At 44.6% G+C, this 14,728-nt stretch overlaps 1 protein-coding gene across 1 annotated transcript in view; it reads left to right on the plus strand.

Moving 5' to 3' along the window:
- VPS13D (vacuolar protein sorting 13 homolog D) overlaps positions 1-14,728 on the plus strand; it is a 136,506-nt gene that overhangs the window by 17,178 nt on the left and 104,600 nt on the right. Inside the window, exons 9-17 of the mRNA XM_066637903.1 lie at positions 1,229-1,329; positions 2,561-2,729; positions 3,598-3,690; positions 5,468-5,672; positions 7,126-7,305; positions 7,952-8,082; positions 8,915-8,987; positions 12,890-13,057; positions 14,504-14,634. Coding sequence (XP_066494000.1) covers positions 1,229-1,329; positions 2,561-2,729; positions 3,598-3,690; positions 5,468-5,672; positions 7,126-7,305; positions 7,952-8,082; positions 8,915-8,987; positions 12,890-13,057; positions 14,504-14,634 — 1,251 coding nt within the window. The remainder of the gene's footprint in view (positions 1-1,228; positions 1,330-2,560; positions 2,730-3,597; positions 3,691-5,467; positions 5,673-7,125; positions 7,306-7,951; positions 8,083-8,914; positions 8,988-12,889; positions 13,058-14,503; positions 14,635-14,728) is intronic.

Genomic DNA, 14,728 nt, shown 5'->3' on the forward strand with positions numbered 1-14,728 from the left:
TTTTCACAATGGAGAGAGGTGAAAAGCGGTGTGCCCCAAGGATCTGTCCTGGGACCGGTGCTTTTCAACCTCTTCATAAATGACCTGGAGACAGGGTTGAGCAGTGAAGTGGCTAAGTTTGCAGATGACACCAAACTTTTCCGAGTGGTGAAGACCAGAAGTGATTGTGAGGAGCTCCAGAAGGATCTCTCCAGACTGGCAGAATGGGCAGCAAAATGGCAGATGCGCTTCAATGTCAGTAAGTGTAAAGTCATGCACATTGGGGCAAAAAATCAAAACTTTAGATATAGGCTGATGGGTTCTGAGCTGTCTGTGACAGATCAGGAGAGAGATCTTGGGGTGGTGGTGGACAGGTCGATGAAAGTGTCGACCCAATGTGCGGCAGCAGTGAAGAAGGCCAATTCTATGCTTGGGATCATTAGGAAGGGTATTGAGAACAAAACGGTTAGTATTATAATGCCGTTGTACAAATCGATGGTAAGGCCACACCTGGAGTATTGTGTCCAGTTCTGGTCGCCGCATCTCAAAAAAGACATAGTGGAAATGGAAAAGGTGCAAAAGAGAGCGACTAAGATGATTACGGGGCTGGGGCACCTTCCTTATGAGGAAAGACTACGGCGTTTGGGCCTCTTCAGCCTAGAAAAGAGACGCTTGAGGGGGGACATGATTGAGACATACAAAATTATGCAGGGGATGGACAGAGTGGATAGGGAGATGCTCTTTACACTCTCACATAATACCAGAACCAGGGGACATCCACTAAAATTGAGTGTTGGGCGGGTTAGGACAGACAAAAGAAAATATTTCTTTACTCAGCGTGTGGTCGGTCTGTGGAACTCCTTGCCACAGGATGTGGTGCTGGCGTCTAGCCTAGACGCCTTTAAAAGGGGATTGGACGAGTTTCTGGAGGAAAAATCCATTATGGGGTACAAGCCATGATGTGTATGCGCAACCTCCTGATTTTAGGAATGGGTTAAGTCAGAATGCCAGATGTAGGGGAGAGCACCAGGATGAGGTCTCTTGTTATCTGGTGTGCTCCCTGGGGCATTTGGTGGGCCGCTGTGAGATACAGGAAGCTGGACTAGATGGGCCTATGGCCTGATCCAGTGGGGCTGTTCTTATGTTCTTATGTTCTTATGTTTCTGTTGTTGCTCAATTAATGTCCTCATTGTTCTAGTGTGCGTCAGTATTGACTACCTGCCCTCCCTACACTCCTTTATTCTAACAGAGGCAGTACCGACAAATAATGGATTTTTTGAAGGAATTGGATCGAAAAGAACGACAGCTTAAATTCCGGCGGTGGAAACCGAAGGTCACAGTCTCTGGAAAGTATGAACTGTATCTTCTTGAACAGTTACCCATCCGTTTAGTAGCTATCCCTGATTAAGGAGTATTCCCGAAGAATATGTTAGTGGCGTTTTGTTTCCTTGAGTTGCTGTCTCATTTTTGCTTAATTTTCGGTTTCACTGATGGTTCGCTCAAATATTTAAGTACAATTTGGGGGACATAGCTAAGAAAAGTGTGGTCCCTAATGCTGAGTGACTGAAATAGGGTTTTTAACCTTTTTCTGCCCAGTCCACAGGTGTACACATTTGATCCCTGTTGCGTATATGCAGCATTGGGCAGAAGTGGCTTAATTTATGTTTTTTATGTGACTGGAATACTGTGCAACCGATCCCCTGGTCTGCTAATTGTTTCCGATTCCTCTTGGAAACAGTGGGGTCCCTGCTGCATTCAGGAACAGAAACAGAATTATATTGGAATTAGTCTCTTCTGTCCTAGAGAGATTTGGATAGATTTGTTTCCCTCTGTTTAAGGGTCCATCCTTCTGACTTCTCATGTTTATTGACTTATTTACTTTGGGCCTGTCTTGGAAACCTTCAGCTGCCAGAAACATGCAGGCAGGGGTGAGGGCTGTTGCCATCCAGTCCCTTCCCCCCTTGCTGCTGCTTAGAGCTGCTGCAGGAAAGAAGATGTGGCATTCTTACATTCTGCCCTCGATGGAGGAGAAGCCCAGCTTCATGCAGCCATCATGTGCAGGCAGGTTTTCCTTGGTGGCCATTTTCCTGGGGCCTGTTTGCATCAGGTTTGCTGTAGCTTTAAGATAATAAGAAGAACCCTATTGGATCAGGTCAAGGGCCCATCTAGTCCAGCTTCTTGTATCTCACAGTGGCTCACCAGATGCTTCTGGTAGCACTCAAGGCAACAAGAGACCTGTATCCTGTTGCCATTCCCTTGTATCAGGTATTCAAGGTTAGGCTACCTCTAAAACCTGGAGGTTTCATATTGTCATCCACCATCCAGCTGCAGCCCAACACCTGATGGTTTTGTTTTTCAGTTGTATGTAAGCCATGTGGAGAGATCCTCTTGTTTAAATAAATGTGGTTGATACAAGTAAATTCTATTCATACCAACCCTGCCTGGTGGGTGTGGGGGGAAAAATAAGCTAAAGAGAGGTTGTGGACAAAAATGACTGTCATGTCCGATCTGAATGTCCACTATCCACCCCTCTTGTAGTTCAACTGCTAACTGGAAGTGTATGTATTTTGGAATGTTTCAGCTGCCGGGAGTGGTGGCTCTTTACTCTGAATGCGAACATTGCCGAAATCCGAGAGCAGAGGGAACGTTCCTCCTGGGAATTTGCATTGCAACGGGCCCGAGATGCTGTATTGTACACAGATCTGTATTACAAGAAGTTGAAAGAAGAGCCACTGACTGATGAGGAGCAGGTATTAGAAGCTGGAAAGCACGAGTGGCACCTGCTGGGTATTTTGAAGTGGCATTAAAATCTGTCACGCTGGCATGTGCTGTTTCATCTGTAACTATGGGACTGGGTGTGGGTTTTGTTTTTTTTAAATGAATATCTTTGATTGAAAATGACTAGCTTTCAAACTTGTTATGTCTTAAAGATATTTACCTATAAGATATGACTAGATGAGATTCTCAGTTTTCTGAAAGTAGCTCAGCACCAAATTTTCACAAGCAAACATTTTCACTGTGGATAAATATTTCACTGTTTTGGGGGTCTTCAGAAAGTTTCCGCCCCCCCTTGTTTGTGGCCCAGTTTCTGTGCCAGTTTCCAAACAATTTCTTCCTGACCCTCTGATCCCAGATGCATAGCTAGATTTTGGCCATGGGCAGGTTTCACAAGGTCACTTTAAAGACTTAAGTCTTCGCTCAGAATTGGTTTGATAATGACACTGTGTAGTCATGTCACAAAATCAGTTCGAGATAAGGGCAGGAAGCACAGCCCTCACTCTGAATGGGTGACTACATTCAGAGTGTTTGCAGAGTCAAACAAACAAATTCACTTGTGGGCGGGTGATTTGTGCAATTTATGAAAAGTTATTCTTTCTATAGTCACCTATAGCTGTAAGACAACTGATCTTAAAAGAGGTATATGTAATGTAGTCCATCCACATTATTATCTTTACTTAATTTGCACATGGTTAGATCAGTTGCCCTTCTAATTTCTAACGCCAGTTCATTAGTTTAGTCTAAGAGTCTAAACTAACAGAACTCCCATTTGAAATGATAAGTCTCTTTTTCTTAAACTTTTTCTTACAGTTTTCCCCATGTTTACTGCTTTGTCTTTAGGAAGAAATGGAACGTGTTGAGGATGAGCAAACCTTTGAGGAGCTGAAAATCTTGCGCGAGGTAGTTTATGAGAGATTCCATGAACTGGCTGAGGTGAGATATATATATTTTTTAATGCAATTCTTAGTGATTCATGGGGAAACTCGAAAAACAAGTGAAAGGTAAGAGCGTTGTTCGTAGTCTGCAACTATGAACTACCAAAATGTGAATATCTGGCATGAATTGTTATTAAAAATGGTTTCAACTAAAAAGATCTCACATCTACACAGCAAAAGAAATGAAAAAGTAATTCCATGTCTTAGTGTCATCGTTTTTTGCACATGAAAGAACAGTATACCTTTGGTTGATTTGATAGTGTTTTTTGAATTTCAATCCTTTAATATTCAGTGTGATTTTATTCAGTAAATCCACTATACAGCAAAACTATATAAGCACAGGATCTAAGTGGGATGTAACCGCCCAGCAAAGCGAAATCGTATAAGCAGGATGTGCATCCTACCCTCATGTTAATAGCATATTTGGCTCATAACCCATCCCTGATTCAAAGATGGAGAGAAGGAACTCAAGAGATAGCTGCAGTATAACTGCAGTGACTGAAGCACATTGAGAAAGAACTGGGACAGTAAATGAAATCGGATGCATTCATGGGCAGGAGGTCTGGTCTAGAGGGTAGAGCCTCCATTTGCCTGAAGATTAACAGCCACAAGGTCGCCAGTTCGAGGCCACCGGCACCGTGCGACTTTGAAGCAGCCGGCAAGCTGCAGCTGAGCTGTTCCATCTGCTCGGAGTGTGGGAGGATGGAGGCCAGAATGTTAAAACCAGATCGGAGTGTAACATCTTGAATGTGGTGGTTCTTGAAAGAGAGAACCTTCTTTCAATTTGTAAAAATCCCTGCGTGGATTTAATAAGCCTGCCTGTGTAAACCGCCTTGAATAAAGTCTTGAATAAAGACCAAGAAAGGCGGTATATAAATACTGTATATTATTATATTATTATTATCATGGCAAGCATATGCCGTCAGTATAGTAATCACAGTTAGAGTGAGCAAATAGTCCTATTCTGAAGAATACAGGTATAGCCTAATTATCCACTGATTTTTCAGCAGTGGTTTTATCTCAACACAATGAGAAGGGCCCTTTAAATTAAAGGAAAACAGTTGTTTAACAATAACCTTGTTAATGCGAGAGAAAGCGACTGGCTGACAATCCATCAGTCATTCTCTCTCTATGCACTTAGAACAGCTTCACTCCAAGGAAGCGACCCCTCCTTTACTGAACACATGAAAGGAAGATAAATACTTTGCATTCTTTCCCAGTGAAGGGATTCACTGGGATTTCCCAGCTCTGGGTGGTTGCTGACTCAGAGTGAAGCCTTTCTAAGCACCTGGAGAGATTGATGGATTGTCTGCCTAATGACTGTCTTACATCACAAAGGTCAGCAAGGCTATTTTGAAATTACCTAGCAAAGGGACTTTGTTTTTTAAATGGATTTGCTTTAACAAGATTTTTGTCATCCATGTGAGTTTTGTGTGGATGAATTTTTTGTAAATAATGAGACTCAACCTGTATATGCCAATCTTAAAAAAAAAAAAAAAAGTTCACAAAATGGTTTACTAACAAGTTCAATTAATTGACTCCCTATCCCTAAATGTTTTGCAGTCTAAAAAAAATGCAGAACAGCACCAGCAAACAGCTACTGGAAAAGACACCCTGCTGGGGTGAAGAGGGACAGTTTCTTCCTCCCTCTAGATATAAGACGTGCACCACTTTGAAAAGTGACTCTTTGCCCACTTAGCAAGGAGCTTCCTAAGAAGCAGTGCATTCTTTTTTAGCCATAGATTCTATTGACATGTTCATTTTCTTGCAATCAGAGCATTAAGGAGCCCTTGTCCGATTCCCTGGAGCAAGCTTTTGACATGGAACTGGAAGCTGGAAAGACCAGCGGCATGCTTCAGTACCTTCAGTCTTGGTTTCCTGGCTGGGGGGGCTGGTACAGTGAATCTCAGGAAGCATTGCAGAAAGACACTTTTGATGGACTGCTTTCGGAAACCCAGGGGCGACCAGATGATATCGCTGGTAAGGCAGAGTTTATTTTTGCCCTTTGAGATGAGTGTGCCCTCTTCTCAGAGAATCATTACCAGGGAATCCTCCTGGTAAGAGGGGATTCCCTCTTCTCTCTGGTAAGAGCAGATGGTGTTCCCATGCTTTCCAGGCACATGCATTACATGCTCCCTTTTTAAATATAGTGTACCTATTTTTGTGTTGTGTTTCTACAAATTAATATGAATATGAGTCCTATGTAACAGAAGAAGTTGAATGAAAAATCATTGAGGAAATTGGAAAAACAGGTGAATCGAAACAGGGTCATTCATAGTTTGCAACTAAAGTTTGAGGTGCTGAACCCCGTTCTGTGACGCTAGAACTTCTGAAACATTTTCGTTGTCAACTTTAACAATTTATGGATGCTGTATAGTGTTTATTGTGTCAGGCAACTTTTCCCTTATGCTAGTAGGCATTTAGGGGGATTTTGGAGTGAGAATTTTTCTCATTGAAATTAATGTCATAATTGTACAGTCTGCTCTTTTTATCCATGGGTTCAGAACCTACTGATTTGATTCAATGAGGAGGGCTGCAGGACAGTCTGTGGGGCTCCTGGAAGCAATTTCTGGGTCATGCCAAAGCCCCCCTCCTCTAACCCTCATTATCCCAGAATGCATTGCATAAGTGTTGCCCAATGGTTCCATAATGCATTCTGGGGCAATGCAGGTCCAGGGGAGGGGGACTCATTGTGACCCAGAAATTGTTTTTGGGAGTACCATAGACTGCCCTGCAGCTCTCCAGTTTGCCAAGCTCCCCCCCCCCCGCTTTTTAAAAAAACTTGTTCAGTGGTTTTTAAGGGAGCAGGTCTTGCTTTTTAACCGTGATTTGATTTAGCATATTTTTTTTTGTACAGTTCCCCCGCAGATGACAAGAGCAGACCTGTAGTTATCCAGATTTTCACGATTAAGGCTGTTTGCAGGAACAGATTATGTACATATACATAAAGGAAAAGGTGTATTGACCCAGAGTTGGGTGGTTTGTGCCTTGGAGAGGGATTGTATAACTGCTATTGTTAAGGACAGCTTCAGTACCAGAACCAGATTTTTTTTTTTGTTTACATGCCTATAAGGGTTGAGGATCTGTTAGAATGATCCATCTCTAGAAGCAATAGATCTCAGCTTCCAGAAGTCTGGGAGGGAGATTTCCTGGTTACTGCAGGTTCCTTTGCCTCTGGCTTTCTTAGCATCTGGGCTGGGGAGCAGAGATCAGTCAATAATGATCAAAATGGATATGACCATTTCTTAACGATATGGTGCTCAAAACAATTAATGCTATTGCAGATGAACACACACTATTAACGTATTCGTGCTGTGTATTGAAAATAATACACAATTGTGGACAGGATTTTCTGTCTGTGGTTACATTTGGTCAGACTTGCTTGTGGGCAGTGGCGTTTTAAAGCACATCCTGTCTCCTTCCACTGAATTAGGGGCGGATGAATTTTTTGACCCGACAGCCAACGTATCGAACATCAATACCTTCACTAAGAGGGATCACATCTTTGCAAAGCTAAATCTCGAGCTGCAAGGCGGCTCCGTCACTTTGCTGCATACAGAGAAGAAGAGTCTGCAGGCACATGAAAGTGCTTTTATGCAGCTGGAATTTTCAGGTATTGAAAACCATGCTTGGTCGTGGCTGCAGTGCTTTGCTTGCTCAGCCGTGCAGCCACTTTGGAGTATATGCCTTGCAAAAGCAGATTTAAGTAGCGTGAGCTGCCTAGAATAGACCCATCAAGCAGTAAGTAATAGGGAAGAGGAAAGAGTTAAGTAAATCACACATCTATAGCTGTATGGATAGTGGGCTTTCAGGTCACCCCAGACTGGCAACTGCAATGGACACCCCTCTGTGGGATTGACTGTGCAGAGTCTGGCCTGCTGCATGTGACAGGCATGAGCAGGAAATATACCCCACCTACCTAGATATGTCCCGGAGGACCAGATTTTTCAAATGTCCCTGGGAGAGGTAGGGCTCTCCCCATCCAGGTCTGGGTAGAGGAAATACGGTAATATGATGGTATGTCATTGGCTAGTTTATGTCAACCTGCTGCAAGACTGAGCCATGCTGGGAGTGGGGTGGATAAACCTTATTCTTAAAGCAGTGCAAGGATAAGCATTGAGGTAGCACCCCCTGCATCAGTCCTGACCAGGGTCAGAAATTAAAAGTCCCTTTATCTCTTAACTGCACTAGGCTTAACACAGCTGCTGTTCTGAATTTGCCATAACATTGGACTTTTTTGTGTTTATTTTCTTTTACAGGAGTTACCATCTTGGCCGAAACCCTTCCTCGCAGGAATTCTTCCCTTTTCAGGGTTCAGCTTGGTAGCCTCTTCCTACGAGACTTGGCAACAGAAGGCACCATATTCCCTGTCCTTGTCTTTCCTAATCCTGTACGTCAAATGTATCTGTTTGGTAGATTGATGTGTATGCTGCCTTCTCAGGTGGAGGCCTGTCAGAGTGGGTTCTGTACAGCTAAATGCAGCAACAGCAAAGCAATCAGGTTTCTAGGGCAGGTCCCTTTTTGCTTATAGGGACCGGACATTCACTGTCAAACTTCTGGGTTGCTGAGTAGCTGGAAGTGGCTGCACTGAGCTCAGCTTGGGAGGCAAAGCCTCCTGCCCAAGTTGCTGTGTTCCGGGCAAGAAATGGCTCAGTGTGGGCGGATGACTTCAGCTGGTAGCCGAATCTGACCTATGGGCCATAGGTTGCTCTATTCTAGGACTTTGGCTGCTGGTGGATCTTATGGAGCAGGTCCAGTTTTGTAAGGAAGGAAGAGGCATCCATCAGGTGTGTTGGGCACTGGCCCATCAGAGGACCCTGTGTAGCAGTGGCTGCACCCAGTACACTATTGGGGAGCTCAGTTTGGTTTTACCACAGGGCTCTTGGCATCCAACCCCAGCACTGAGTAGGCCCAATGTAATGGCTATCAGGGAGAACCTGGCAGTGGACGACAGATTCAGGAAGTTAGGCTGCAGGTACCAAAGAAGCCTCTGTCAGTCATCACCCCACCTCAGTGCCACTTGAAGCAGCCACAAGAGCTGGGGGAATGAGATGGCAGCAGTTCTCAGTCCAGCCCTGGGTTTCCTGGGCAACCCAGTGGCCCAGTGCGGAAAGCACCGGGCTATTTAGAAGTTCTTGAAATTTTGGTGCAATATAAGAAATTTTGCTTCAAAAGAGTTTACATGTATAAAAGTATGTCTAATTTTTGTTCTTTCTCATTAGCAAAAAGAAGTTGGCTGTGTCTCTTCTGTTGGTCTCCAGACCTGCTCTTCAGACACAAGTAATCAGAGTACTGGTAATGTTCTCATTTTTGAGCAGATTTTTACCTACATTATAATATGCTTAAACCAGTTCTTAATATCAATAGCATATAGAAAACCTTCAGCCTGCAACTCCTATAGTCCTGAAGTGGAAAATGAACTGGTGGCTGTCGGGAAGAAACCTGTAGCTGTATAAATGTTGTTTGATTTGTAAGATACTAAGCTAGTCACGTAAATATCTGTTTTAGTCCTTGTTATGCGAGCAGGTGGTCTTCATCTTTCAAACAGTCAACTCATCTCTAACTTTAACTAACACTATAGTTAGTGTTAAACACTATAGTCACGATAAGGAAACCGGATTTCTTGACGTGCTAAATGACTGTGGCTTAGATCAGCTAGTCACGGAGCCCACCAGAGGACAGGTGACTCTGGATTTAATTTTGTGCGGTACGCAGGACCTGGTTAGAGATGTAAACGTTACTGAGCCATTGGGGAACAGTGATCATGCTGCGATCCGTTTTGACGTGCACGTTGGGGGAAGAATACCAGGCAAATCTCTAACAAAAACCCTTGACTTCCGACGGGCGGACTTCCCTCAAATGAGGAGGCTGGTTAGAAGGAGGTTGAAAGGGAGGGTAAAAAGAGTCCAGTCTCTCCAGAGTGCATGGAGGCTGCTTAAAACAACAGTAATAGAGGCCCAGCAGAGGTGTATACCGCAAAGAAAGAAGGGTTCCACTAAATCCAGGAGAGTGCCCGCATGGCTAACCAGCCAAGTTAGAGAGGCTGTGAAGGGCAAGGAAGCTTCCTTCCGTAAATGGAAGTCTTGCCCTAATGAAGAGAATAAAAAGGAACATAAACTGTGGCAAAAGAAATGTAAGAAGGTGATAGGGGAGGCCAAGCGAGACTATGAGGAACGCATGGCTAGCAACATTAAGGGGAATAATAAAAGCTTCTTCAAATATGTTAGAAGCAGGAAACCCGCCAGAGAAGCGGTTGGCCCTCTGGATGGTGAGGGAGGGAAAGGGGAGATAAAAGGAGACTTAGAGATGGCAGAGAAATTAAATGAGTTCTTTGCATCTGTCTTCACGGCAGAAGACCTCGGGCAGATACCGCTGCCCGAACGGCCCCTCCTAACCGAGGAGTTAAGTCAGATAGAGGTTAAAAGAGAAGATGTTTCAGACCTCATTGATAAATTAAAGATCAATAAGTCACCGGGCCCTGATGGCATACACCCAAGAGTTATTAAGGAATTGAAGAATGAAGTTGCAGATCTCTTGACTAAGGTATGCAACTTGTCCCTCAAAACAGCCACGGTACCAGAAGATTGGAGGATAGCAAATGTCACGCCTATTTTTAAAAAGGGAAAGAGGGGGGACCCGGGAAACTATAGGCCGGTCAGCCTAACATCCATACCGGGTAAGATGGTGGAATGCCTCATCAAAGATAGGATCTCAAAACACATAGACGAACAGGCCTTGCTGAGGGAGAGTCAGCATGGCTTCTGTAAGGGTAAGTCTTGCCTCACAAACCTTATAGAATTCTTTGAAAAGGTCAACAGGCATGTGGATGCGGGAGAACCCGTGGACATTATATATCTGGACTTTCAGAAGGCATTTGACACGGTCCCTCACCAAAGGCTACTGAAAAAACTCCACAGTCAGGGAATTAGAGGACAGGTCCTCTCGTGGATTGAGAACTGGTTGGAGGCCAGGAAGCAGAGAGTGGGTGTCAATGGGCAATTTTCACAATGGAGAGGTGAAAAGCGGTGTGCCCCAAGGATCTGTCCTGGGACCGGTGCTTTTCAACCTCTTCATAAATGACCTGGAGACAGGGTTGAGCAGTGAAGTGGCAAAGTTTGCAGACGACACCAAACTTTTCCGAGTGGTAAAGACCAGAAGTGATTGTGAGGAGCTCCAGAAGGATCTCTCCAGACTGGCAGAATGGGCAGCAAAATGGCAGATGCGCTTCAATGTCAGTAAGTGTAAAGTCATGCACATTGGGGCAAAAAATCAAAACTTTAGATATAGGCTGATGGGTTCTGAGCTGTCTGTGACAGATCAGGAGAGAGATCTTGGGGTGGTGGTGGACAGGTCGATGAAAGTGTCGACCCAATGTGCGGCGGCAGTGAAGAAGGCCAATTCTATGCTTGGGATCATTAGGAAGGGTATTGAGAACAAAACGGCTAATATTATAATGCCGTTGTACAAATCGATGGTAAGGCCACACCTGGAGTATTGTGTCCAGTTCTGGTCGCCGCATCTCAAAAAAGACATAGTGGAAATGGAAAAGGTGCAAAAGAGAGCGACTAAGCTGATTACGGGGCTGGGGCACCTTCCTTATGAGGAAAGGCTACGGCGTTTGGGCCTCTTCAGCCTAGAAAAGAGACGCTTGAGGGGGGACATGATTGAGACATACAAAATTATGCAGGGGATGGACAGAGTGGATAGGGAGATGCTCTTTACACTCTCACATAATACCAGAACCAGGGGACATCCACTAAAATTGAGTGTTGGGCGGGTTAGGACAGACAAAAGAAAATATTTCTTTACTCAGCGCGTGGTCGGTCTGTGGAACTCCTTGCCACAGGATGTGGTGCTGTCGTCTAGCCTAGACGCCTTTAAAAGGGGATTGGACGAGTTTCTGGAGGAAAAATCCATTATGGGGTACAAGCCATGATGTGTATGCGCAACCTCCTGATTTTAGGAATGGGTTAAGTCAGAATGCCAGATGTAGGGGAGAGCACCAGGACGAGGTCTCTTGTTATCTGGTGTGCTCCCTGGGGCATTTGGTGGGCCGCTGTGAGATACAGGAAGCTGGACTAGATGGGCCTATGGCCTGATCCAGTGGGGCTGTTCTTATGTTCTTATGTTCTTACTATAATCCTCCAGGCAGTTGACATTCCTTATAGTGTTATTAGAGAGCTCGGAGGAGGGGCCTTAACCAATGTTCCCCCTAAGGAGTCCGCGCCTATGTGCCCCCCTTTTGTCAGCTGCACAGCCTTGAAACTTGTCACAGCACTACCTACATCATTGCTAAACCTTCAGGTTGCCAAGTGTCCATGTTGTGTGGAGCTCAGCTGGAAGGTGTGCAGCTGCACACCTTAGAGGGAATTCTAACTCTGACTTAGTAGTGGAGCATGTACTTTGCATACATTGGCTCCCAACTTGGATTCCTGGCGGCATCTCCAGGGTAGCCCTGGGAAGAAGCCCTGTAGAGATGCTGTAGTCAGCAAAGGTAATACTGAGATGAATCTGTGGCTGCCAACACCAAGTCAGATTTTGTGTTTCTGCTGCAAGATACACCTGAGACTTTAATCCAATGGCCACTGTCTTGGTTCAAGTCAGATGTCGCCTATTGATTAAGAGAGCAGCAGGAAGGAACCTCTTTCTCAAGTCCGCTTTTGAGATAATACCGTGTCTACTCGATTTAACTGAAAAGACAGGAAAGAGTGTCAATGCCAAAACTCCATTAAATCCAGACGTCCCTTCCACCTGTTAGTCCATTAAAGAGTTCCCTGTGCACAGCTTCTCTGCTCCGCTCTCCACAAGGGTGCTCTGTGAATGGAGGAATATCTCCATTGTTTGAGTGCTCTGGGGGAGCAGGAGCAGCAGCGCTGAGGGCACTCTCGAAGGTAGGTATGTGTGGGAGGAGCCTCTGGGGTAGGCTTGCTCACCATCCAAGACTCCCTTGGCACTGGTGCTGTAGCTCTTCTTTCCACCCTTCAGCAGAGTGTTCTAGGAATGGAGATCTTTCTTCATTTCTCAGGTCACTCTAGGAATCCACTTCCTGAGGAGCTCTCTGTTCCTAGAGTGCCCTGTTTGAGGATGGAAAGGAGAGGGGCAGGATTTAAATGTTTTGTTCTACCATGTATTTTTGGGGGGTTACTGGGTATGTCGGGGGCTGCTGCTGTTCATTGTGTTCTGCTTTGATTCTGCAGCCGATCCACCTGTACCTGTGTTTGAGATGTTGTTTGAGAGGAACCCCGCCCGCAGCAATTTTGAGAGACGCCTGGAAGTCAGTACCAGACCTCTAAACATTATTTACAACCCACAAGCCATTAAGAAAGTAGCTGATTTCTTCTACAAGGGAAGGGTTCATACCTCAGGTAAAATCAACCTTTTTTGTTATTATGTTTTGCCATTTGCAATTTTGCCATTTGCAATATGTTTTGCCATTTCTTTCTTTTCCTTGCTTTTCCATGTTTTGTGTTGTAAAGTAGCAAGAAAGAATTATTTCGGTGCATTCAGAGTACTTAGTAGTGGAGGCCAGTAAGGTCAGTACGTCTTAACTTTTTGAAACAAGAGTACTAATGCAACTGGCCTAGCGTAGTGGTTAGGAGACTGAGCTGCAAGGCAGGGCCACCTCAGATGAAACTTTGCTTACTTAGGCAAGCCACTTTCAACCTCAGCTGCAAGATTAGGATAATAATAATAATGCTACTTATTATGATGATCATATCAATGTGAGGATCATATCAGAATCATGTATGTGAAGCACTTTGCATGCTCAAAAGGTGCCATAGAGATACAGAGTTTTATTAGTGGCAATATTAACCTGTGTAATTGATTGTTAACCAGGAGTGTATTGAGGGGCGGGAGAATGGTGCTCTAGGACAGGGGTCTCCAAACTTTTTGGCTAGAGGGCTACAGGGCCGCATCAAATATCTGGTGTGGTGTTGAAGGCTGGGAAAAAAATTTAAATATAAATTTAAATAAATAAATTAGAGATGGAACTTAGATGAGGGAATAAATGAATGAATGTGCTCATTCATTCACCCTCTCTGGCCTCAGAACACCTCTAGGCCAGTGTTTCTCAAATCATGGGTCGGGACCCACTAGGTGGGTCGCAAGCCAATTTCAGGTGGGTCCCCATTCTTTTCAATATTTTATTTTTAATATGTTAGACTTGATGCTACCATTGTATGTGACCGCATTTGGGGAAATGTTACACATCTGTACTTTTAACAAGCTACTATATTATATTATTTTAACAATGACAGTAAATGAGACTTAGTCCTGGGTAAGTGTGAGAAGGATTGCAGCCTAGGATTATTAACAGTTTTCCTTCTTGATGATGTCACTTCTGGTCATGACATCACTGTGGTGGGTCCTGACAGATTCTGACAGATAAAAAGTGGGTTCTGGTGCTGAATGTATGAGAACCACTGATCTAGGCACAACCAGAGCACAGCTCTGTTCATGTTCAGTTGAGTGTGCCCGAGGCTTTCAGGGGACAAGAGGCTGGCTGCAGGTCAGATATAGGCTTGCCGTGGGCCGCATGTGGCCCCCAGGCCAGGGTTTGGAGACCTCTGCTCTAGGACCACAGCAAGAGCAGCAGCATCATTGGTAGGAGTTATTGGTTACTTCCTCTGAAAGTTTTCCCAAAGACCTGAGCTGGCAGGGAGGCAAACTGAGAAATTTGCTTTTAGTGGGGCACAGTGCTCAGGCTCCTCGTGACAAACTCTTGCGTTCCTACTCTTGTTAACCACTCTTGTCTGATCCATTGCCGAGCAAGCTGAAAGATGCATCAACTCTTGTGTATTTTGCTGCAGGTTTTGGATATCAGTCTGAGCTTGAGCTGAGAGTGGCCGAAGCTGCTCGGAGGCAGTACAACAAGCTCAAAATGCAGACCAAGGCAGAAATCCGACAAACCATTGACCGCTTGCTCGTGGGCGACTTCATTGTAAGTGAGCTGAGAGGCTATCACCTTGTTTTTGGCAGATATTGGTAGTGTGGAAATTTGCTCTTTTGTATTGTCATCTTTTTTTGTTTGTGTT

The sequence above is a fragment of the Tiliqua scincoides genome, chromosome 9 (genome assembly GCF_035046505.1).
Source record: "Tiliqua scincoides isolate rTilSci1 chromosome 9, rTilSci1.hap2, whole genome shotgun sequence".
Lineage (NCBI taxonomy): Eukaryota > Metazoa > Chordata > Lepidosauria > Squamata > Scincidae > Tiliqua > Tiliqua scincoides.